Below are 22,763 nucleotides of genomic sequence, written 5' to 3'. Positions count from 1 at the left end.
TATTAAATCACCTCTCAACCTTCTTCTCTCTAATGAAAGCAGCCTCCAGTCCCTCAGCCTTTCCTTGTAAGACCTTCCCTCCATACCAGGCAACATCCTAGTAACAAAGCTTCCACATCCTTCTTATAATGTGGTGACCAGAATTGTACACAATACTCCAAGTGTGACCACATCAGAGTTTTGCACAGCTGTAGCATAATCTCATCGTTCCGGAACTCGATCCCTCTATTAATAAAAGCTAAAACACTGTATGCCTTCTTAACAATCCTGTAAACCTGGTGAGAACTTTCAAGGATCTGTGTACCTGGACACCGAGATCTCTCTGCTCATCTACCAAGAATCTTACCATTAGCCCAGGACTTTGCATTCCGGTTATTCGACCAAAGTGAATCACCTCACACTTGTCCGAATTAAACTCCATTTGCCACCTCTCAGCCCAGCTCTGCAGCTTATCTATGTCTCTCTTACCGACAACATCCTTCATCACTATCCACAACTTCACCGACCTTAGTGTCGTCTGCAAATTTACTAACCCACCCTTCTATGCCCTCGTCCAGGTCGTTAATAAAAATGACAAACAGTGGACCCAACACCGACCCTTGCGGTACACCACTGGTAACTGGACTCCAGGATGAACATTTCCCATCAGCCACCACCCTCTGTCTTCTTTCAGCAAGCCAATTACTGATCCAAACTGCTATATCTCCCACAATCCCATTTCTCCGCATTTTGTACAATAGCCTACTGTGGGGAACCTTATCGAACGCCTTGCTGCAATCCATATACACCACATCATCCGGTTTACTCCCATCTACCTGTTTGGTCACCTTCTCAAAGAACTCAATAGATTTGTGAGGCACGACCTATCATTTACAAAACCGTGCTGACTATTCCTAATCAAATTATTCTTTTCTGGATGATTATTAATCCTACCTCTTATAACCTTTTCCAACACCAGGATTGTCTCTACTCCCCTTCTTGAACAGGGGAACCACATTTGCTATCCTCCAGTCTTCTGTAGACAATGACAATTTAAAGATCAATGCCAAAGGCTGAGCAATCGCTTTCCTGGTTTTCCAGAGGATCCCAGGATAAATCCCATCCGGCCCAGGGGACTTATCTATTTTCACACTCTGCAGGATTTCTATTACCTCTTCCTTGTGAACCTCAATCACACCTAGTCTAGTAGCCTGTATCTCAGTATTCTCCTCGACAACATTGACGTTTTCTAGAGTGAATACTGTTGAAAAATATTCATTTAGTGCTTCCCTTATTTCCTCTGACTCCACACACAACTTCCCACTACTATCCTTGATTGGCCCTAATCTTACTCTTGTCATTCTTTTATTCCTTAAATACCTATAGAAAGCCTTAGGGTTTACCCTGTTCCTATCCGCCAACAACTTCCCATGTCTCCTCCTGGCTCTTCTGAGCTCTCTCTTTAGGTCTTTCCTGGCTACCTTGTAACCCTCAAGCGCCCTAACTGAGCCTTCACATCTCATCCTAACATAAGCCTTCTTCTTCTTGACCAGAGATTCCACTTCCTTCGTAAACCACGGCTCCCGCGCTCTGCAGCTTCCTCCCTGCCTGATTCTTATCTAGGACACACAGTAGCTTTTCCTTGAATAAGCTCCACATTTCTAATGTGCCTATCCCCTCCAGTTTCCTTCTCCATCCTATGCTTCCTAAATCTTGCCTAATCGCATCATAACTGCCTTTCCCCCAGCTGTAACTCTTGCCCAGTAGTATACACCTATCCCCTTCTATCACTAAAGTAAACATAACCGAATTGTGATCACCAAAGTGCTCACCTACTTCCAAATCTAACACCTGGCCGGGCTCATTACCCAATACCAAATCTAATGTGGCTTCGTCCCATGTTGGCCTGTCTACATACTGTTTCAGGAAGCCCTCCTGCACACACTGGACAAAAACTGATCCATCTATAGTATTCGTTCTATAGTGTACCCAGTCAATATTTGGAAAGTTGAAGTCCCCCATGACAACTACCCTTTCTATCTCACTCCTATCGAGAATCATCTTTGCTATCCTTTCCTCTACATCTCTGGAACTAATCGGAGACCTATAGAAAACTCCCAACAGGGTGACCTCTCCTTTCCTGTTGCTCTAATCTTCCATCCTAGCTCCCTGAATTTCTGCCTTAAATCCCCATCTGTCTTCCTACCTATGTTGTTGGTGCCGATGTGGACCACGACTTGGAGCTGCACCCCCTCCCCCTTAAGGATCCCAAAAACACGATCAGAGACATCACGAATCCTGGCACCTGGGAGACAACACACCAACCGTGAATCTCTCTCGTTCCCACAGAACCTCCTGTCTGTCCCCCTAAATATGGAGTCCCCAATGACTACTGCTCTGCTCCTCTTCCCCTTTCCCTTCTGAGCAGCAGGGATAGACTCTGTGCCAGAGTCCTGTGCCCCACTGCTTTTTCTGGTAAGTCATCCTTCCCAACAGTATCCAAAATGGTATACTTATTGTTGAGGGGAATGGCCACAGCGGATCCCTGCACTGCCTGCCGGTTCCCTTTCCGTCCCCTGACTGTAACCCATTGGCCTTTTTCTTGTACCTTAGGGGTGACTACCTCCCTGTAACTCCTTTCAATAACCCCCTCTGCCACCCGAATGATCCGAAGTTCTTCCAGCTCCAGCTCCAGTTCCCTAATATGATTTTCGAGGAGCTGGAGTTGGGTGCACTTCCTGCAGATGTAGTATACAGGGACAGTGGTGACCCTTACCTCCCACATTCTGCAGGAGGAACATTCAACTGCCCTCACCTCCATTCCCACTATTCTAAATTCCAAAAGAGACTGATGAAAAATAAGGAATAAAAAGTAAACTCGTTATCTTATCAATCTGGCGCACAGGTCCTTTTTCTTTGGTTAGAGGATGAGGATGGGCGGGAGACACTACCCGAGTAGTGTTTTGGGTAACGCAACCACACAAATAATGACTTCCCAGAAGTCTTTTGCTCCTCCCTCCCAGCAAATGGAGGACCGACTCCTGTGGTAAGTCCCTTTTAATGCAGGAAAACACACCCTTCCCGGCAGCCCTCACTTCACCTCTCCTCGCCGCTCTGGCAAAATGGAGGAATTTTTCTTTCTTAATGAGTTTTGAGCAGATTTGTAGCTCAGGATGAGGTACCGGATGTAAATTTGCCTGCTGAGCTGGAAGGTTTCTTTCCAGATATTTCGTCAACATACTAGGTAACGTCATCAGTGTGGCTCCGGTGAAGCGCAGGTGTAATGTCCAGCTTCCTGTTTATGTGTTTAGGTTTCCTTGGGTTTGTGGCATGATTTCCGGTGTTGGTGATTTCATTTCCACTCTTTTTCTCAGAGGATGGTAGATGGAGTCCAAATCGATGTGTTTATTTTTAGGTTAGATTCCCTACAGTGTGGAAACAGGCCCTTCGGCCCAACAAGTCCACACCGACCCTCTGACAATTGCCCACCCAGACTCGTTTCCCTACATTTACCCAGATATATTTCCCTACATTTACCTCAACTACTACACCTAACACTGGGCAATTTAGCATGGCCAATTCACCTGACTTGCACATCTTTGGCTTGTTGGAGGAAACCGAAGTACCTGGAGGAAACCCACGCAGACTCTGGGAGAATGTGCAAATGCCACACAGACAGTCGCCCGAGGCAGGATGAGTTTGTTGAAAGAGTTCCGGTTGGAATGCCACACTTTGAGGAATGTTACCTAGTATGGTGACGAAATGTCTGAAAACAAACTTTCCAGCTCAGTGAACAAACTTGCATCCAGAATTTTTCTTTGTTTTTCCAGAAAGAAATGCCTTTATTCTCGGTGGACCTTGAGATAAGCCGATGTGGCACTCATGATAGTATATATTCTGCATTGTGATGTCCATATATAACAACCTGTGAATTGACATCACAAGCATGTTGTGTGTGCACATGTCTGTGTCAGGAGCTAACTTGACTTCAAAGTTTTAAGTAAACAGTTCGAGTTTTAAGTGATATTATAGACCATGTAGCAAAGCAGATGAAATTAAACTTGGATGCTTCTCAATCCCAAGAAACCTCAAATCAAAACAAGCTATCAGAAATATTAAATGTGCTTAACAGCAAAAAGGTTTAGTAAGTACTTAACCCAACCAATATATTGTACATCAATGATTGTCAGTGAAACAAAATTGAAAGTCTTCATATTTCATGTAAATTTGCTGCTCAGTTAATATGAAATTAAATTATTTATTGTGTTAGACTGTGAATTATGCATTGTATTGCTGATTCATGGAAGCCTGCGTTGCATATTTCAAATTATGGTATAATGGTTGATCATAGTTCTAATGTTTAATAAAATTGCTATGCCAGCATGCAAGTTCTATTTGTTAAACATTCTATTCTGTTGATGACACTTCAAATGCACTCAGAAATTTCATGTTTCTTTCAACAAAAGTAAGAAACAATTGGTTATTTGTAATCTGTAGGGAAACTTGGCAAAGCAGTTACTGAAGTTGGAATGCTATTGTTCTGTGAGTGTAGAGTAAAACAGACAAAAAGCCTGAACATTAACTATTTTGTTCGACTCAGAATTTCTCCAGCAGTTCGTCTTTGTGGCCTTAAAAAGTCAGAGCTTCAGTAGAGCAGCAAAGTACTCATAAATTCGATTTCTCACAGGTTTATAGCTATCTGAAGCAGAACTAGTGAATATGCTACTGTAAAAAGCACAGTTCATTTTACTATTTTTTTGAATACTTGTTTTATGCAGTCCTCTTCTACCAGTGAGAAACACAGTGATCATTTTGCTCGAGGTGATGGTCGTTTTGGCGTAAATCGTAGAAGGCACAATTCCTCAGATGGATTCTTTAGTAATGGTCTACTGCGAGCTGCTGGAGGTAGGAAAGGTACAATTTAACAATCTTAGACATTTCTAGCTTGCCAGATGAAAATTTAGAAGGAAAAAAATCAGTCACAGACAACAGTACAAAATGCTTTGAGTTATTTGGTTGTTCTTTTCTCAATTTTACAGTTGCCAGCATATGTACGTAGCGTAAGCCAATTCTTTTAATTTGAAACAAGTAATGGATGAGTAGAAACCTACTAGAATTCAAATATATTACATTATCTAACATATTCGGATGTACGTTCCTTTCAATTTGTACCAAATAAAAATGAAGTGATTTGTAGTGACATGCTACCTGATTCATAGATGATAATTTATTTGTTATAGAGCTTGTAATAAGGTAGCCTGGACCTTAACTTTTTCTTTAAAGGTTAAAGGTATGTACCACTTGCAATTTGATTGGTCAAACTACTCAACGTTAATCAAAACACAGTTTATTTGAACACTATAGTTAAAATACAAGAAAAGAAAGAGGAATTTGGAATAGCTCAACTCTATTGGAAAATTTAACAGTAAATAGATACAGTAACTATTCCAGTATAATAACGCCCTATTAACATACTCCTGGCAAAAACGCAATTCAAAATAATAGACCTTCTCATGTGCAATCCAGTCAACAAGAAAAAAAAACATGTAGCGATTTCCCCAAAGAGAGAGAAAGAGTGTAGCAGCCAGGAGAGATTCACTGCCTTCCAACTCTGTTGAGACCCCAGCAACAATTGCCGAAAGATAATTAAGATCTTGGATCTGTGAAATCTTTACCACCCCAGTCAGGCTGCATCTATTGTTCCAACTTCTTAAAAAGAAAGCCCCACTGCCTTAGAAGTTCTTTTATCTTCGCATAGACTGCTACAAACCAGTACCCCAATCTCTCTGCTAAAGAAACCAGTGCATAACACACATCTTAAAGCCACAGCATTGTCACATACTTAATAGTGGAAATAATAAGGGTTTGTGACAACCTCTGCATAGTAATTTGCCAGCAGTGTATGACCTAATAATTGTAAAATTATGCTTTGTTATTCATCTGACCTTGTTACTTTTCAATTGAAGTATAATACTGACATGTATGACATCAGGTTTATGACGAGCATTAACTGTATATGTAATAGAAAAATCAATTTTAATGAAATTTGGTACCGATCCTTGGAACTGACTTTTAAATTTGTGAACTTAATAAATTTTTTATCCCAACAAATGGCACCAGTGATCAAACCACTCAATATTGCGAAAATAAAACAAAGAATTGCAGATGCTGGAAACTCAGCAGGTCTGGAAACATCTGTGGAGGAAGAGCAGAATTAATGTTTCTGGTCTAGAGTCAGAGAGTCATAGAGATGTACAGCATGGAAACAGACCCTTCAGTCCAACCCGTCCACATTGACCAGATATCCCAACCCAATCTAGTCCCACCTGCCAGCATCCGGCCCGTATCCTTCCGAACCCTTCCTATTCATATACCCATCCAAATGCCTTTTAAATGTTGCAATTGTACCAACCTCCACCACATCCTCTGGCAGCTCATTCCATACACATACCACCCTCTGCGTGAAAAAGTTGCCCCTTACGTCTCTTTTATATCTTTCCCCTCTTGCCCTAAACCTATGCCCTCTAGTCCTGGACTCCCCCACCCAGGGAAAAGCCTTCACTATTTATCCTATCCATGCCCCATATTATTTTGTAAACCTCTATTATGTTACCCCTCAGCCTCCGACGCTCCAGGGAAAACAGCCCCCGCCTGTTCAGCCTCTCCCTATAGCTCAAATCCTCCAACCTTGGCAACATCCTTGTACATCTTTTCTGAACCCTTTCAAGTTTCACAACATCTTTCCAATAGGAAGGAGACCAGAATTGCACGCAATATTCCAACAGTGGCCCAACCAATATCCTGTACAGCTGCAATATGACCCCTCAACTCCTGTACTCAATACTCTGACTGACAAACGAAAGCATACCAAACGCCTTCTTTACTATGCTACCTACCTGCGACTCCACCTTCAAGGAGCTATGAACCTGCACTCCAAGGTCTCTTTGTTCAGCATCACTCCCCAGGACCTTACCATTAAGTGTATAAGTCCTGCTAAAATTTGCTTTCCCAAAATGCAGCACCTTGCATTTATCTGAATTAAACTCCATCTGCTACTTCTCAGCCCATTGGCCCATCTGATCAAGATCCTGTTGTAATCTGAGGTAACCTTCTTCGCTATCCATTACACCTCCAATTTTGGTGTCATCTGCAAACTTACCAACTATACCCCTTATGCTCACATCCAAATCATTTGTATAAGTGACAAAAAGTAGTGGACCCAGCACTGTTCCTTAGAGATCATAATCCTGTGATTTCTGGCCAACTCTGCCACCATCAGTGGGATGCCACCACCAGACATACAGGCCCCTCTCTCTTCCTTTATCAGAATTCCACTGGGTTTTCTTTCCAGGACACCCTGTTCCACTTCTCCACTCCCAACACCTCCTCACACCGCACTGTACCTTCCCACGTAATTACAGAAGGTGTAACGCATGCCCTTTTACTTCCTCCCAGTTCACTATTCAAGGATCCAGAGATATCTTTCAGATGAAGCAGCAAATCACCTGCATTTTTTTCAATGTAGTCTGCTCTATTTTTTGCTTGTGGTCTCCTCTGCACTGGGGAGATGAAACTCCAGCTGGGCTACTGTCCACAAAACTAACCCTGAGCTTTCGGTTACCTGCTACTTCAACATATCACAGTGTTCTCTGACCAGCATGTTTGTTTCAGGTCTGCTGCAGTGGTCTATTGATGCTCAATGCAAGCTCAAAGAAGAGCTTCTCATTTTCTGCTTGGGGCCTTGCAACCTTCAGGACTCATTATCGAGTTCTCGGGAATTTTAGGGATTTAACACCGCCTTCATACTTTACTCATCCCCATACAACAGGCTGTGTCATGACACTGCTTGCTTTCACCACAGCGAACCTGTTTTGACCTCCTAATGATCCCTCATGTTCTTTCTTCTTGACTCACCATAACTCATCCCTTCGGCTGCCTAACTGAGTTTCTCTCCCTCTGGGTTTTGCTTCCACCTGTTGTGTACTCCTACACGACCACAAACACGCACACCCCCACACCCCACACACCCCGCATAACCCCTACAAGCATGCACCCCTCCTCCAGACACACACCCACCCACGACACATATCCTACTACGTTTTGATACAGGGGAAGCAGAATATCTTTATTTCTCGAGTGATAATTCAGTTATATCCATGCAATTGTTAAATGCATTTGCAAGTTCAGTAAGTGTTAACGTTTATATACGCACATTGATATGCACATTGTACGGGATTAAATGGATTAATTTTATATAAATGTATTATTTATGTTAAATAAAAATGAAGGCTGCAAAATCAGAAATAGGAGTTCATCTTTGAAAGGAATATCTTCCGTTTTCATTAATGAAAAGGCTAATATTTTGTGATTTTGATTTATTTGTAGATGGTTGGTATCAGCCTTCATTACTTCGCCACGATTCTGTAGATTCAGGTGTTTCTAAGGGTGTTCAAGTTAGCCTTTTTGGAAACCAGGTTTGCAAAGAAAATGCCAGTTGGCACAATACAAATAGAGGCCATGACTCAGTCAACCAGCGTAGTAGCAATAATTCCCATCGACATTGGAATGGCAACTTTCATAACCGAAAGAATTCAGGATTCCAGGACAAGCCACCTGCTGAGGTAAAGGACGAAAAAAAGGATGAAAAAGATGAAAAACTACAGTTTGAAGAGGAAGATTTTGTAAGTTTTTCTCAGTAACTTTAAATAATTTTAAGCAAATGTCCCTATTAAGATATTTGCATTCCTTCAGTAAGAGCAATAAATTGGATACTAATCTTGGGTAAACTTTGTGCAAACAGCCATCTCTGAATCCCGATGCAGAAAAACAGCCTAGCCAGAGCAGACCTGTCAGCACACCAACAGGAGTGTGGGGTAAGATGATGTTGGAAACTTGTATATGTCTGTCACAATAAAGACCATTCATGTTACAGCAAACTTTATTTTAACCTGTGCCTTATAGACTGGCACACTGGATTGAACCAGCAAGAAATTATATACCTCAAATACCAGAAGTTTATAGTATGATCGTAATGCAAAGCCCCTCTGCCAGTAAGTTTTATTTAAGGCAAAGTTACAAATACTATTTAAATGATCTAAGTGAAGTATAGTAGTGATGTGTATACCTCTGCACTACTTAGTCTGTGTTTTTACATTGATTATGTGGACCTCTTGATCTTCCGAGATATTTGATGAATCGACACACGCCTGGTCCCATAGGTGCCAGTTCGTAAAATGTTTGCTGTACGTTGGAATTTTATAGCTTTCAACACACTTATTCACATTGGTGGTGAAGTTATGCTCTGAAGTAAATTCACCAAATTCAGTTTATAGAGGACTTGACATTCTGGAAGGGCTACATTGAACAATGGTTATTTGGAAAGACATGGAATGGAAATGAGATGCAAGGTTTATAAATTTGTATTATTAAAAATGTAGATGTCAAGACAGCCTCCCCTTTCCTTCCAATGCCATCGAGTTGAACCCTGCAACACATTCACAAAGTAGTAATTGTTTTGTTGTAGCAACATCACTGATAATCAACATTTCTCTTTCAAACTTGAGGCCAACTCTAGAATTGTGTATATTAATCTGTTGAGATTTCTGGATGATCCACCTTTTACAAACTCACTTTTTCCTACTTTTTCGAATCAGACTTAAAACGTACCTGTCAGTGTAATATATTACAATAATATTCTAAGCAAAACAGTCCCGTGTATTATACAAGAGCAGTTAGATTATTATCAACTCATCAGAAAAGATTTACATTAGGTCTTGGAAATCAACAGTGCAGATCCAAGACTATTTAGTCTTTTTAAGCAGGCTTGCAGGGACCTTGTGAGAAATAACAATCAATTCATTGCATTTATGAAAGAGAGATCTAGCCAATTTTTAAAAAACTTAAAACCATGTACTTTTCAAAAATAATTTTAAAAATACTTGCAAACATATTACTCCAATAACTTATATGAGTAATGTCTGCCACCAGGCCAGCCTTGTTGTCAAGGTTACTGAGTTCAGAACACTCAATAATTTAAAAGGGCAAGTCACATGTACTTTCCAGATCTGTGTCCTGTACACAGCAGTGGAATTGATCAATTAAACTCAAATACTCCATTTATTACTCCATAAGATTAGATTAGATTAGATTCACTACAGTGTGGAAACAGGCCCTTAGATCCAACGAGTCCACACCGACCCTCCGTAGAGTAACCTGTTTCCCTCTGACTAATGCATGCAACACTATGGACAGTTTAGCATTGCCAATTCACCTAATCTGCACATCTTTGGACTGTGGGAGGAAACCCATGCAGACATTTGCCCGAGGCTGGAATCGAACTTGGGTCCCTGGTGCTGTGAGGCTGCAGTGCTAACCACTGAGTCACCGTGCTGTCAAGTGCTTATCCAAGCAAAGATAACGCAAATGGAAATTTTGTGCAATCAAGGCAAAGTATGGGCTGTGGACAATACGCTGTGGAAATTTGCTTCATTTATTATAATATTGTTGTTTTTGTAATTTGTATCCATTAAAGGCAAAGTATTTGTTCAGCTTGTTGTGATACAGGTGTGAGAAGTTTTATGTGGTTTGACACCCGAGATGGAGTTCAACCAGATCAGTTCTAATAAGAGCATTTAAGTTGCTTCTATTTGTTTTTTTTTATACTGTTTTTTTTAGCTTGATCACTTTCCTTTGAAAACTATTTCGGAAATTGATTTGTCAAAATTAAATAATCTCACTGAAGCCATTGTAGAGAAACAAATAGGACATAGAGAAGGTATGAAAATGATCAGAAGCAGGTGATCACATGAAAGGTGACTTACCAGAGAAGTTATCATTACTTTAAATCTACACTACCATTGTTCCTGTTCATGTATCAATTGGCTAGATCTCTGGTTCATGTAAATTACTTGGATATTTGGGCAAATCCAATCTTTTCATGGCTATGTTCAGCCTGTCTTCAACCATCATTTATGTTTGTAGTGTTTGGCATGAAAGGGAATTGTCAGCCAGCCAACATGAAATCAGCAACCTAAGGTAGATAAAGAATTGTGCCTCTTCCCAATCTGTCTCAGGGCCATTAAGGTGTTGCAAGTATTCAAAATTGAGTTTGAACAAGCAGGAATTGAATTTTGAAAATTTGATTTGAACTAAACATTAGATCTCAGAATTTTGGTTTTTCCAGTTCCTATTCAACCCTGATTACTTTTGCACCAGCAGAGCAATCTCTCGAGAGGACTGAAGAGCTGAACAGAATTGATATGATCAGCTCTTTTTGGTGATGTATCTTAAGGAAGGTTGCAGTCCTGATGGATGGAGGAGGAATATTCCTGATGTTTTTTTTGTTTTTGAAGCATTTGTCTTAAAATTTCTCTGGAAACCTTATTTTGTTTTCTGAAATGGGAATAATTTATCATCTTCTTGCATCTGCCAGTATGAAATACATTGAATAATCATGCTTCGGACAGATGTATTGATTGCATTTTAAATTTAGTTCGAACACTACTGTGCATTTGTTAGTTGGAACAGCTATGATACCCTTTACTTAATGGAATTGTAGATGTTTTACACTAGAGGATAGAAATTTATAACGTTTATCTCATGTTCCATTATATAATCGAGTACTTGGAAAGATGAAATAATTTAATTCACTTTTTATCCTTCTAAATGCAGAAAACCCTCCAAGTGCCAAGCAGCCAGTTTCCAAGATGCTGGTCATCAAAAAAGTTTTGAAAGAGGAACCAATATTCTCAACTAGCTTTTGTTCCTCAGGAAACCCTTTTTCTAACAGCAACAAAAACACTGCAAACCCGAGCGTTTACAAAAATCTAATACCCAAACCTGCAGCTCCTCCCACAAAGGTATAGTAACCCATTGTTTGAATTTTTTGCAATGGTTTTCATAGCTGCGTATTGTGTAAGGTGTAAACAATGCTTATGAAATAAATCAATATAATACAGAAAGTAGATGATATAAATGTTATTCAGTCAATTTGAACAGTTAAACATTATTATTAAGATCAATAATAGTCATGAATTATTGTCACAACTAAATGCATATGTTCCAGTTGTAGCTGAAAAAGAACTTACTTGCCATATGTTTTCAAATTTAGCCAGGTCCATGGAAATCTGTTGCAAGGGAAAACAAACCTGGCTTACTTTACTCTGGCCAAGATTCAGCAATTACAAGTCCTGTTGCAATGATCAAACCTTCAGTGCAGTCTACTGGTAGTTGTCACATCTCTCCAAAAGAGGTATGATTTTTATAATACAATCAGTTCTAATTATATTTTGTTATCATTTATCTCCTCCATGAATGAATTTAACTTACTCTAATATTATTTTGGAATTAATGATCTGTATGAGATCCTAAAGCACTTCAATATGCAGCACTGATCTAGAGCCATGTTTATTCCTTTTCTTTTCAGTGGTGCACTTTTCAGTATTACTTCAGGCAGGTATTTGTTTACAGTGTGAGGTGGTGAAACATGTTTGGGTATTGCTTTTAGGGGTCAGTAGCTCAGTTGGCTGGACAGCGGGTGTGCAGTGCAGCGTGATGCCAACGGCAGGGTTTAATTCCTGCACTGACTGAGGTCACCATCAAGATCCCACCATTTCAACCTCGCACTCACCTGAAGCATAGTGACCTTCTAGCTGATTATCTGTCTATTGAGAGAGCAGTCTACACTTCTGGAACTATGGCGACTTTGCTTTTACTGAACATTGTGAAAGGGAACTGTTTATCTAAGAGTTGTTAAGTTAATTTTAAGATGTAGTTGTACTTCATTTTACTGTCTTTATCAACTGCATCGTATGCAGAGAACCATAGGGCTCAAAGGACCATTCAGCCTCTTGTGTGTGTTCTTCCAATCAGTTAGAATATGGCTGATTTCTCCTGCAATTCAGTTTTCATGCTGTTGCTCTATATCTTTTTCTGCACTGTTGTTTTCTGTCATTCTTGAAAATTTCATTTGACACAACTGTATATTGAGCTGTAAATTTCCATTACCTTTTTATGAAAAGTTGTGCTTTCTGATTTTACTCCTCAACAAATGAAGTTTGACGTTCAATATTATAGCCTCATAAAGTCGTAGAGATGTACATTATGGAAACAGATCCTTCTGTCCAACTCATCCATGCCGATGCGATATTCTGTATTAATCTAGTTCCATTTGCCAGGATTTGGCCCATATCCCTCAACCTTCCTATAGATACACCCATCCTGATGCCTTTTAAATGTTGTAATCTTACCAGCCTACACTCCACCTCTGGCAGCTCATCCCATACACGGACCACCCTCTGCGTGTAAAAGTTGTCCTTTAGGTCCCTTTTAAATCTTTCCCCTCTTGCCTTAAACCTTTGCCCTCTAGTTTTGGAATCCCCTACCCTGGGGAAAAGACATTGACTACTCGTGATTTTACCCCTTATTCTCCAACACTCCAGGGAAAATAGCCCCAGCTATTCAGTCTCTCCCTATAGCTCAAACCCTGGCAATAGCCTTGTAAATCTTTTCTGAACCCTTTACTATGACAGGGAGACCAGAACTGAACACAGTATTCCAAAAGTGGCCTGACCACTGTCCTATACAGCCGCAACATGTTGGTTCCTTCACCATTAGATCGAAATGAAAATAAATAAATTATTTGTGCCTATCCTTTTTGAACCCAGGTTCATTTTAATGAGATCATCCCTTAAACACAAGGGAACACAAACCAAGTTCATGCAACATGTGCCTGTAATGTTTTTAAACAAAATGATTTTGACAAATTAGCATTCTACTCTTCAGTAGAGTTTTCATTAGAATCAATGCTCAAAATTGAATCTAACAGTTTAAATAGGTTTGACTAATACTTTTCATAACTTTAACATTCCTTATTCATTTCTGTGTTCCAACTCACATTCCAACAAAACACTGCAAATACTTGAAATTGAAAACTTAAATAGAATATTGTAAATACTCATCAGACATTAACTTTCTCCACATATGCAGCCAGACTTGCTAGGTGTCAATAACGTTCCAGTACCTTTTTTTAACTACTTTGGTATCTTTTATTTATGTTTATAAAATTTGTATTACTTTCCGACCAATGTACAAATTAGGAGCAGGGGTTGGTGCTTGTACTGGCTCTGCCTTTCAGTAACATATAGTTGATCATTCTTTACACTCTTCATCAGTCATCATTAAGAGAGAATTCTGATTTATTTTTCCTCTAATGTCAAGTAGGTAAACTCCTGTTTTCTCATGTTGAGCATCATCTATCATAATTTAGTTTCATTCACTTATTCTGTGTCCCTTTGTAACTCCCTGCTTGCAGTTGCATAGTATACAGTTCTCACTGTGTATCATAGGCAAATTTGGATTTACAATGCTTTGCTTCATTTCCAGTATTTAGTGAAAAGTTAAGACCAATACTCTTCGTGAGACATGATGATGTTGCAAAGCAAAATATTAACTCAGTATCCCGGTTCTGTCTTTTACCAGCTAAACAACAACTAATCCTTGTTTTAAATTATTTCCTGTTTATCCGCTTTATTACTGATGGGAAATAATAACTTGAGGCAAATTATTTCTATAAATAAGTGGTAGAGACACTTTAGTTTTAATTTCTTTATTTCTGTTAATATTGGTTTAGCTGATTTGATATGTTATTATGGTCAATTATTGTCATTGCTGTCATGTATATCTTTGGTTATATTAGAAATCTGATAAAGAATGACAAGTATGTGATGCTGTACTCATTTACATCAGAAGTATAGATAAATTGTAAGACATTTATGACTTTTTTTATTCCATTCTCGTTGTGGCCAGAAGAATCCTAAGTACTTCTTCTGCTCTTGAGCTCCCTGCTTGGAAATGTGAGAGCAACACAATTCTGGCTGCTTTCCCAATGTTTAGAATAGAGATTGCAAAAAAGCTTAGACGTATATTTTACAACTCTCATGTTGTGTGTTTTATGTTTTAACATACAAATGCTTCTTGTGCCACTATAAATCGTTTGACCGCAATGGGGTCCAGGAGAACTCTATTTGAAAGTATATGTGAAAGCATCCATGGTATTTCTCAAAGATAGTTGGGAATTTCACTTAATGTGGTGGCCAATACTTCTCCTTTAACTAGCACCACTAAAATTGATTATCTAGTTAACTACCTTTTTGCTGTTTGTGGGCCTTATGCAGACTGGCTGCTACATTTGCCTACGTGATACAAATAATAATATTTCATTGATGTATGAAGTACATTTGGAATACTTGACCTGAAAGTCATGATACAGATTCTGATTCTACAGATTACCAGATAGAAAATAGGATGTAGTAGGATAGTCTATTGAAGTTGAATATTGATACACCAGGGTAGAGAAAGCATTTTCTCATTCATTTGAGCAAGCTGAAACTTAACTTAAAATACTTTATATTAATGCTGTTGACAATCCAGCACTATTTAACTTGGCTATTTAGTTATTATGACAGACTAAGCCAAGTCAAATGTGGAACAACATCATTCGGAACAACATTTCAGCTAAGTTTCTCCCTATTTGATTGAATGTTAATTTTATAATCTTCCATGGCTAGAGCATGATAATTTGTGGTCTGACTATGCTGCAACTGCTCAACGTCTAATTTATATCATTTTTCATTTTGAGGGATTAATTTCTCCTCCAGTGCTTTTCACAGGGGCGCAACATATATTTGCAAACTTGAGGTAATTCAGAGTTCCATTTCCTGTGTCAGCATTCAGATCACCTTTGTCTTTACCAAGCCACCTTGGTTTGCTGTGACCCAGTGACAACTTTTATCTTTTATCATCAAATTCCTTTCAAAGCATTGCTCAAATTCATTTGAGCACTCTTGATCAACTATATTCTTTGCTGCTCTAAGTTAGGGGTACTATTCCTTGCTAATTTGTTTCGAGCCAAAATGCCACACCTCCACAACAAAGCATTGCAGTTTTTTTTCCAAGAAGCATTGTGTGATCTGAACACTTCTTTTTCTGGACACCACTTTGGTCCCAAACCTGCCAGCCCTGTTTCTATTTCCTTTTCTCCTACTTTAAATATGCAATATTTCAGTAAGTCTAAAAAAAAAACATGAATTGTGAAAATATGAAAGTGTTTCAGAAAGCTGTAAATAAAGTCATTTGGGATATTTAACGAGCAGTATATTTGAGCAGTACTAATATTAAGATGTGGACAAAAGGCAAGTAATGAGAATTAATTATCAAGAGCTGTCAAGTATAACAAAATGGCATAGTCTGAATGGTTCCTGACTGTGGACTCCAAATTTGGTGTGTTTTTATTTGTTCCAGGAACTCTCTATAAATTATTCATTTAAAAAGTTACCTATTTAGTTTTGGAGCTTGCAAGATGTCTTCAGGGGACTGATATTAAATTTGTTGCTCTATTTGACATTTGAAAATTTTTAAAATATACTTGCACTTATCATGAAGACTTATTTTCCTCTACTGTTTTCATACTTTGTCTGTGACATTGCTTTACTCACTTTAACTGTTAATTTATCAAATTTACGTCACACAAATCTCGTGCTGAATTGTTGTTAAAAGGCATTAGCTAGTTGACAAAAATCTCTAAAATAAAATGTCTCAGATTTTGGTTTGTGAACTCCCTCATTATGGATTTCGCAGGGTATAGCAAAATGAGGAAAACAATATATTAATTTGAGAGTATACTATCATTAAACTTAGATATTTTCTCAAAATGGTTCCTTTTTCTTTCAGACTCCTTCAAGTACCACCCCTCCAATAGAGATCAGCACAAATCGTTTAATGAAACTAACTCGGGTAAAGTCAGACAAGAAGAGTGAGTTTCTGAAGACACTGAAAGATGACCGGAATGACGAAATCTCAGAACATACAGACTTCAACAAATTAGAAGTGAGTGAAGTAACTGATCACCACTGCTACAATTCAACTTAAATGTTTTGTTTATACTTTTCTTTGCAAACATTTGCTTAAGTAGTGGAGATTCACTACATGACCCGCATTGAAAAATTAAAATTCTTTCCTGCCAAAATTAATGACATTGAACAGATTTCCATGTTAGGGTACCTGGGTGCAAGCTATATATTCTTAAACCCTTTGCGAATCTTGCTGCACCATATTGCTGGCGCAGTGTGTTATGGACCAGACTAGACCCCTTCAAAACATTTCAAAAAGTAGCCCAGACCCTAACTTTGCGAGTTGTCTTAAGCAAGTGTTATGCACATATTCAAGGAGAGATGCTGCTGGTCAAACCACGTAGTTTTAAACAAAACAGAATTTATTTATAAGATTACCAAATGAAATACAAACAAAAGAGAACAGAATGTAGACTAACTTACTATTCAAAAACCCAACCGATCATCCCAATTTAATGATACTGTTCCAAATACTTGCAACAATCCCCATAAACATCCTTTAGCAGAAAAAGTAAAATCAAACACAGGAGAGATGTCAGAGAGTGGGTACCAGCATGGACCCACTTATTTGGGTCCAGCAGTTTCAAAGCGCTATTACTTAAAAATAAAACAGAGAAAAGCTGAGCTGAGAGAACTGGCCACTCCCCTTTCCATTGTACAAGTGTTTTTTTAAAACTTAAAAGCCTTTTGCCTGAGGCAGCTACAATCAAATTGGCCCTAAAGCCCTTCAAACCCAGACTTTTCAAAGTCTGTGCCTTTTACAACCTCTCTGGGGGAAAAAACCAAGGACAACATAACCTTATTAAAGGAGCAGCATTGTCACACCTTCCCCCTTTAAAAAAACGAACCATCAATATCCAAATATAGCTTCATGCTGAAACTCGTTAATCTTAAATTGTTAGTACACTGCAACACATGCATACATTACATCGACTATAAACATGCACTAGTACATTCCGTTTCAGTCTGTTTTACCCCTGCCACCGAATGCGTCTGTTTCTCATTCGAGTTGCAACAATGCATCGGCAATCACATTTGTTTCTCCTGCCACATGCACAGTTTTCAATTTGATTGACTGTAAAAACAAACTCCATCTAAACAGTTGGGCATTTTTGTTCTTAAATTTCTCCACAAACTTCAATGAGTTAAGATCAGTGTATATGATTATCTTTGATACGTTACTGGCAGCATACACATTGAAGTGTTGTAATACCAACACCAAGCTCAAAGTATCCTTCTCAACCGTCAAATATTTCTGCTGATGAATATTCAGTTTCCTGAGAAATACCTGATGGGTCTTTCTATCTTCTCATCATCTTCCTGCAAGAGCACAGCACTGCACCAACATCACTTGCATCGATAGCCACCTTTTAAAGGCTTTGCGTAATTAGGTGTGGGAAACTGCTGTATGATTGTAGATGCCACAGAATTGTAAGAACTAGCTGCTCTGGGATCTTAATCAGATGGGCCAATCGGCTGAGAAGTGGCAGATGGAGTTTAGATAAATGTGAGATGCTGCATTTTGGGAAAGCAAATCTTAGCAGAACTTGTACTCTTAATGATAAGGTCCTAGGGAGTGTTGCTGAACAAAGAGACCTTGGAGTGCAGGTTCATAGCTCCTTGAAAGTGGAGTCGCAGGTAGATAGGATAGTGAAGAAGGTGTTTGGTATGCTTTCCTTTATTGGTCGGAGTATTGAATACAGGAGTTGGGAGGTCATGTTGTGGCTGTACAGGACATTGGTTAGGCCACTGTTGGAATATTGCATGCAATTCTGGTGGTCTTCCTATCAGAAAGATGTTGTGAAAGTTGAAAGGGTTCAGAAAAGATTTACAAGAGTGTTACCAGGGTTGGAGGGTTTGAGCTATAGGGGAGAGGCTAAAAAGGCTGGGGCTGTTTTTCCTGGAGCGTCGGAGGCTGAGGGGTGACCTTATAGAGGTTTACAAAATCATGCGAGGCATGGATAGGATAGATTAGATTACTATTAGATTAGATTACTTACAGTGTGGAAACAGGCCCTTCAGCCCAACAAGTCCACACCGACCCTCCGAAGAGCAACCCACTCAGACCCATTCCCCTACATTTACCCCTTCACCTAAGGACTACGGGTAATTTAGCATGGACAATTCACCTAACCTGCACATTTTTGGACTGTAGGAGGAAACCGGAGCACCTGGAGGAAACCCACGCAGACACTGGGAGAATGTGCAAACTCCGCACAGACAGTTCCCTGAAGCGGGAACTGAACCCGGGTCTCTTGCGCTGTGAGGCAGCAGCGCTAACCACTGTGCCACCGTGCTGCCCAAAATAGACAAAGTCTTTTCCCTGGAGCCGAGGAGTCCAGAACTAGAGGGCATAGGTTTAGGGTGAGAGGAGAAAGATATAAAAGAGACCTACCGGGCAACGTTTTCACACAGAGGGTGGTATGTGTATGGAATGAGCTGCTAGATGCTGGCAGGTGGGACTAGATTGGATTGGATATCTGGTTGGCATGGACGGGTTGGACCGAAGGGTCTATTTCCGTGCCGAACATCTCTATGACTCTAATACTGAGGCAGTGGTTAACACAGCTTGCAAGCTGTCAAATGCCTTCTGACAGTCAGCTGCCCACTGAAACTTCTTGCCATTCTTCAACAATTCAGTGAGTGGAACAGCCACACTGATAAAATTTGGTGTGAATTTTCGATAAAATCCACTCAGTCCCAGGAACCATAGTGCTGCTGTTTTTGTTGATGGTATGGGGAACCTCACAATTACCTTTGGTTTTGCATCCCCATGGGGCCATTTGTCCATGTCCAGTAACATGGCCCTGGAAGGCTACTTGGGCTTTGGCAGATTCACGTTTAGCCAGGTTTATCACCAAGCCTGTTTTCTGAAGTCGATCGAACAAGTTTGATAAACGTTCCTTCGATGTGTGACTAAATAATCACTGCGTCATCTATATACACAGTTGAGTAATCTGGCAATGACTTTATTAGTTAGTCTCTGAAATGTGGCTGGCACATTTTTCATACCAAATGACATGACCTTAAACTGATACAGTCCGCTCGACATTACGAAAGCCGAAATTGTCTTTGCTCTTTCTGACAAAGGTACCTGCCAGTATCCTCTGAGCAAATCAACACAGTCTTCCAAAAGCGGAATAGGAAATGCATCAGTTTTTGTAACTGCATTGACTTTGTGATAGTCCACATATGACTGCAGGGTACCATCTCGTTTTGGCACCATTACTATGGGTGAGCTCCAGTCACTGTAACTCACTTTGATTATGTCATTTTGGAGCATGTGTCCAATCTCCTTTTGAACCTGTGCCAACTTTAGAGGATTATATGTACAAGGAACAGCATCTCTTTTTTGCTGCATCATGCATAATTAATACTTTTCAGCTTATTTCCACGTATCTCCTCATGTGATAATAATAACTCTGTTGCTGTGGTTCTGTTCGCCGAGCTGGAAGTTTTTGTTGTAAACGTTTCGTCCCCTGTCTAGGTGACATCCTCAGTGCTTGGGCGCCTCCTGTGAAGCGCTTCTGTGGAGTTTCCTCCGGCATTTATAGTGGCCTGTCCCTGCCGCTTCCGGTTGTCAGTTTCAGCTGTCCGCTGTAGTGGCCGGTATATTGGGTCCAGGTCGATGTGTTTGTTGATGGAGTTTGTGGATGAGTGCCATCCACAGCAACGAGCACCCGAGCTACAAATCTTCTCACAAACTTTGAATAGTAATAACTCTTTCAGGTCATTCCAATATTCCTCTGGAAGTTAACTCGATAATTTATCCCAATTTTGACAACTTCCTCATTGTCCAATTTAATTTGAGAAATCTCCAATTCAGAATCCTCTGACCTTGGTTCTTCTCTCTGTATTGTAACAAATAACACAGTCTCTTTTGGCTTTCCTTCCTTGTCAAAATACCTTTTGAGCATATTCACACCACACACTCTGTGTGATTTCTTTCTGTCTGGAGTCCTTATCAAATAGTTCATCTTTTTTACTTTCTGATAAGGGGACTAGCAGGGATGGCAGTGCAGGGAGAGAAATTTTCCTCCTTCATGATGTTTGAGGTGAGGGACGCCATTAGTGTCCTATCCAAGTACATCTGCAGGAAGTGCACCCAACTCTTGCTTCTCCAAGGCCGCGTTAGGGAACTGGAGCGGGAGCTGGATAAACTTTGGATCATTCTGGTGGCAGAGTCTGTGATAAGTAAGAGTTACAGGGAAGTAGTTACTCCTGGACATGAAGAAATCTGGGTAACTGTTAAAAGGGGGAATAAACAGTCAGTGCAGGGATCCCCTGTGGGCATTCCCCTGAGAAATGAGTATACCATTTTGGATACTGTTGTCGGGGATGGCCTACCAACGGCATGCATTAGGGTGCAGGTCTCTGGCACACAGTCAGTCCCTGTTGCACAGAAGGGAAGGAGGGAAAGGAGGAGAGTGTTAATCATTGGAGACTCAATAGTTAAAGGCTTAGATAGAAGGTTCATTGGGAGCAAAAGAACCTCATGGTTGGTGTGTTGCCTCCCAGGTGCCAGAGTCCATAATGTCTCAAATTGTGTCTTTGGTGTCCTGAAGGGAGAGGATGACCAGCCCCAAGTCGTGGTCCACATAGGTACCAACAACATAGGTAGAAAAAGGGATAGGGATGTAAGGCAGGACTTCAGGGAGCTAGGGTGGAAGCTCAGAGCGAGAATAATCAGAGTTGTTCTCTCTGGTTTGTTACCTGTGCCACGTAATAGCAAGGCGAAGAACAAGAAGGGGGATCAACTGAATATGTGGCGGCAGGGTTGGTGCAGGAGGGAGGGTTTCAGGTATATGGATAATTGGGGCTCAGTCTGGGTAAAATGGGACCTCTACAAACAGGACAGTCTTTACTTGAACCAGAGGGAACTATTATCCTGGGTGGGAAATTTATTAATATTACTCGGGTGGGTTTAAACTAGCTCAGCCGGGGGTGGGAACCTGTGGTGTAGTTCCAGTGCACAGGAGGATGAGAGTAGGGAGGGCATGGACAGGATTTCACGGTCACAGGCATGTGCTGGCAGACAGCAAACTGGTTTGAAGTGTGTCTGCTTCAACTCCAGGAGTATTCGGAATAAGCTAGGTGAGCTTGCAGGAAGGATAGGTACCTGGGACTTCGATGTTGTGGTCAACACGGATAGAACAGGGTCAGGAATCGATGTTGCAGGTTCCAGGGTTCAGATCTTTCATTAAGAACAGGGAAAGTGGTAAAAGAGCGGGAGGTGTGGATTTGTTAGTCAAGGACAGTATAACGGTGGCTGAAAGAACTTTTGACAAGGACTTGGCTACTGAGGTGGTATGGACTGAGGTTAGAAACAGGAGAGGAGAAGTCACACTGCTGGGAGTTTTTTATGGGCCTCCGCAAAGTTCCAGGGATGTGGCAGAGAGGATTGACGAAACAATTCTGGGCAGGAGTGAAAGGAACAGGTGGTCATTATGGGGGACTTTAACTTCCCTAACCTTGACTGGAAATGCTATAACTCTAGTACGTCGGATGGATCAGTTTTTGTCCAATGTGTGCAAGCGGGTTTGCTGACGCAGTTGAAGGGCCTACAGGAGGAGAGGCCACACTGGATCTGGTGCTTGGTAATGAACCAGGCCAGGTGTTTGATTTAGTGATAGGCGAGCACTTTGGAGAAAGTGACCATAATTCGGTTACGTTTAGTTTAGCGATGGAAAGGGATAGGTGCATGCCACAGGGTAAGAGCTATAGATGTGGGAAGGGCAATTATAATGCAATTAGGCAAAACTTAGGAGGCATAGAATGGAGTAGCAAAATGCATGCGATGGGGACAGTTGAAATGTGGAGGTGGTTTAAGGAACAGGTATTGCGTGTGCTTGATAGGTATATCTCTGTCAGACAGGG

The 22,763-nt window shown here is 40.4% G+C and overlaps 1 protein-coding gene across 2 annotated transcripts in view; it reads left to right on the top strand.

The window, feature by feature from the left end:
• Positions 1–22,763, top strand: part of gpbp1l1 (GC-rich promoter binding protein 1-like 1) — a 94,751-nt gene that overhangs the window by 43,063 nt on the left and 28,925 nt on the right. Inside the window, exons 4-9 of one of the 2 annotated variants that reach the window (XM_043699128.1) lie at positions 4,758–4,884; positions 8,365–8,660; positions 8,780–8,852; positions 11,650–11,837; positions 12,089–12,229; positions 16,708–16,863. In XM_043699128.1, coding sequence (XP_043555063.1) covers positions 4,758–4,884; positions 8,365–8,660; positions 8,780–8,852; positions 11,650–11,837; positions 12,089–12,229; positions 16,708–16,863 — 981 coding nt within the window. Of the gene's footprint in view, positions 1–4,757; positions 4,894–8,364; positions 8,661–8,779; positions 8,853–11,649; positions 11,838–12,088; positions 12,230–16,707; positions 16,864–22,763 lie in introns of both variants that reach the window. The other variant, XM_043699127.1, reaches the window with a different exon arrangement.

This window comes from Chiloscyllium plagiosum, chromosome 11 (genome assembly GCF_004010195.1).
Source record: "Chiloscyllium plagiosum isolate BGI_BamShark_2017 chromosome 11, ASM401019v2, whole genome shotgun sequence".
NCBI lineage: Eukaryota > Metazoa > Chordata > Chondrichthyes > Orectolobiformes > Hemiscylliidae > Chiloscyllium > Chiloscyllium plagiosum.
The sequence above is the reverse complement of the archived record's forward strand: the minus strand, read 5'-3'. Positions and strand labels throughout refer to the sequence as shown.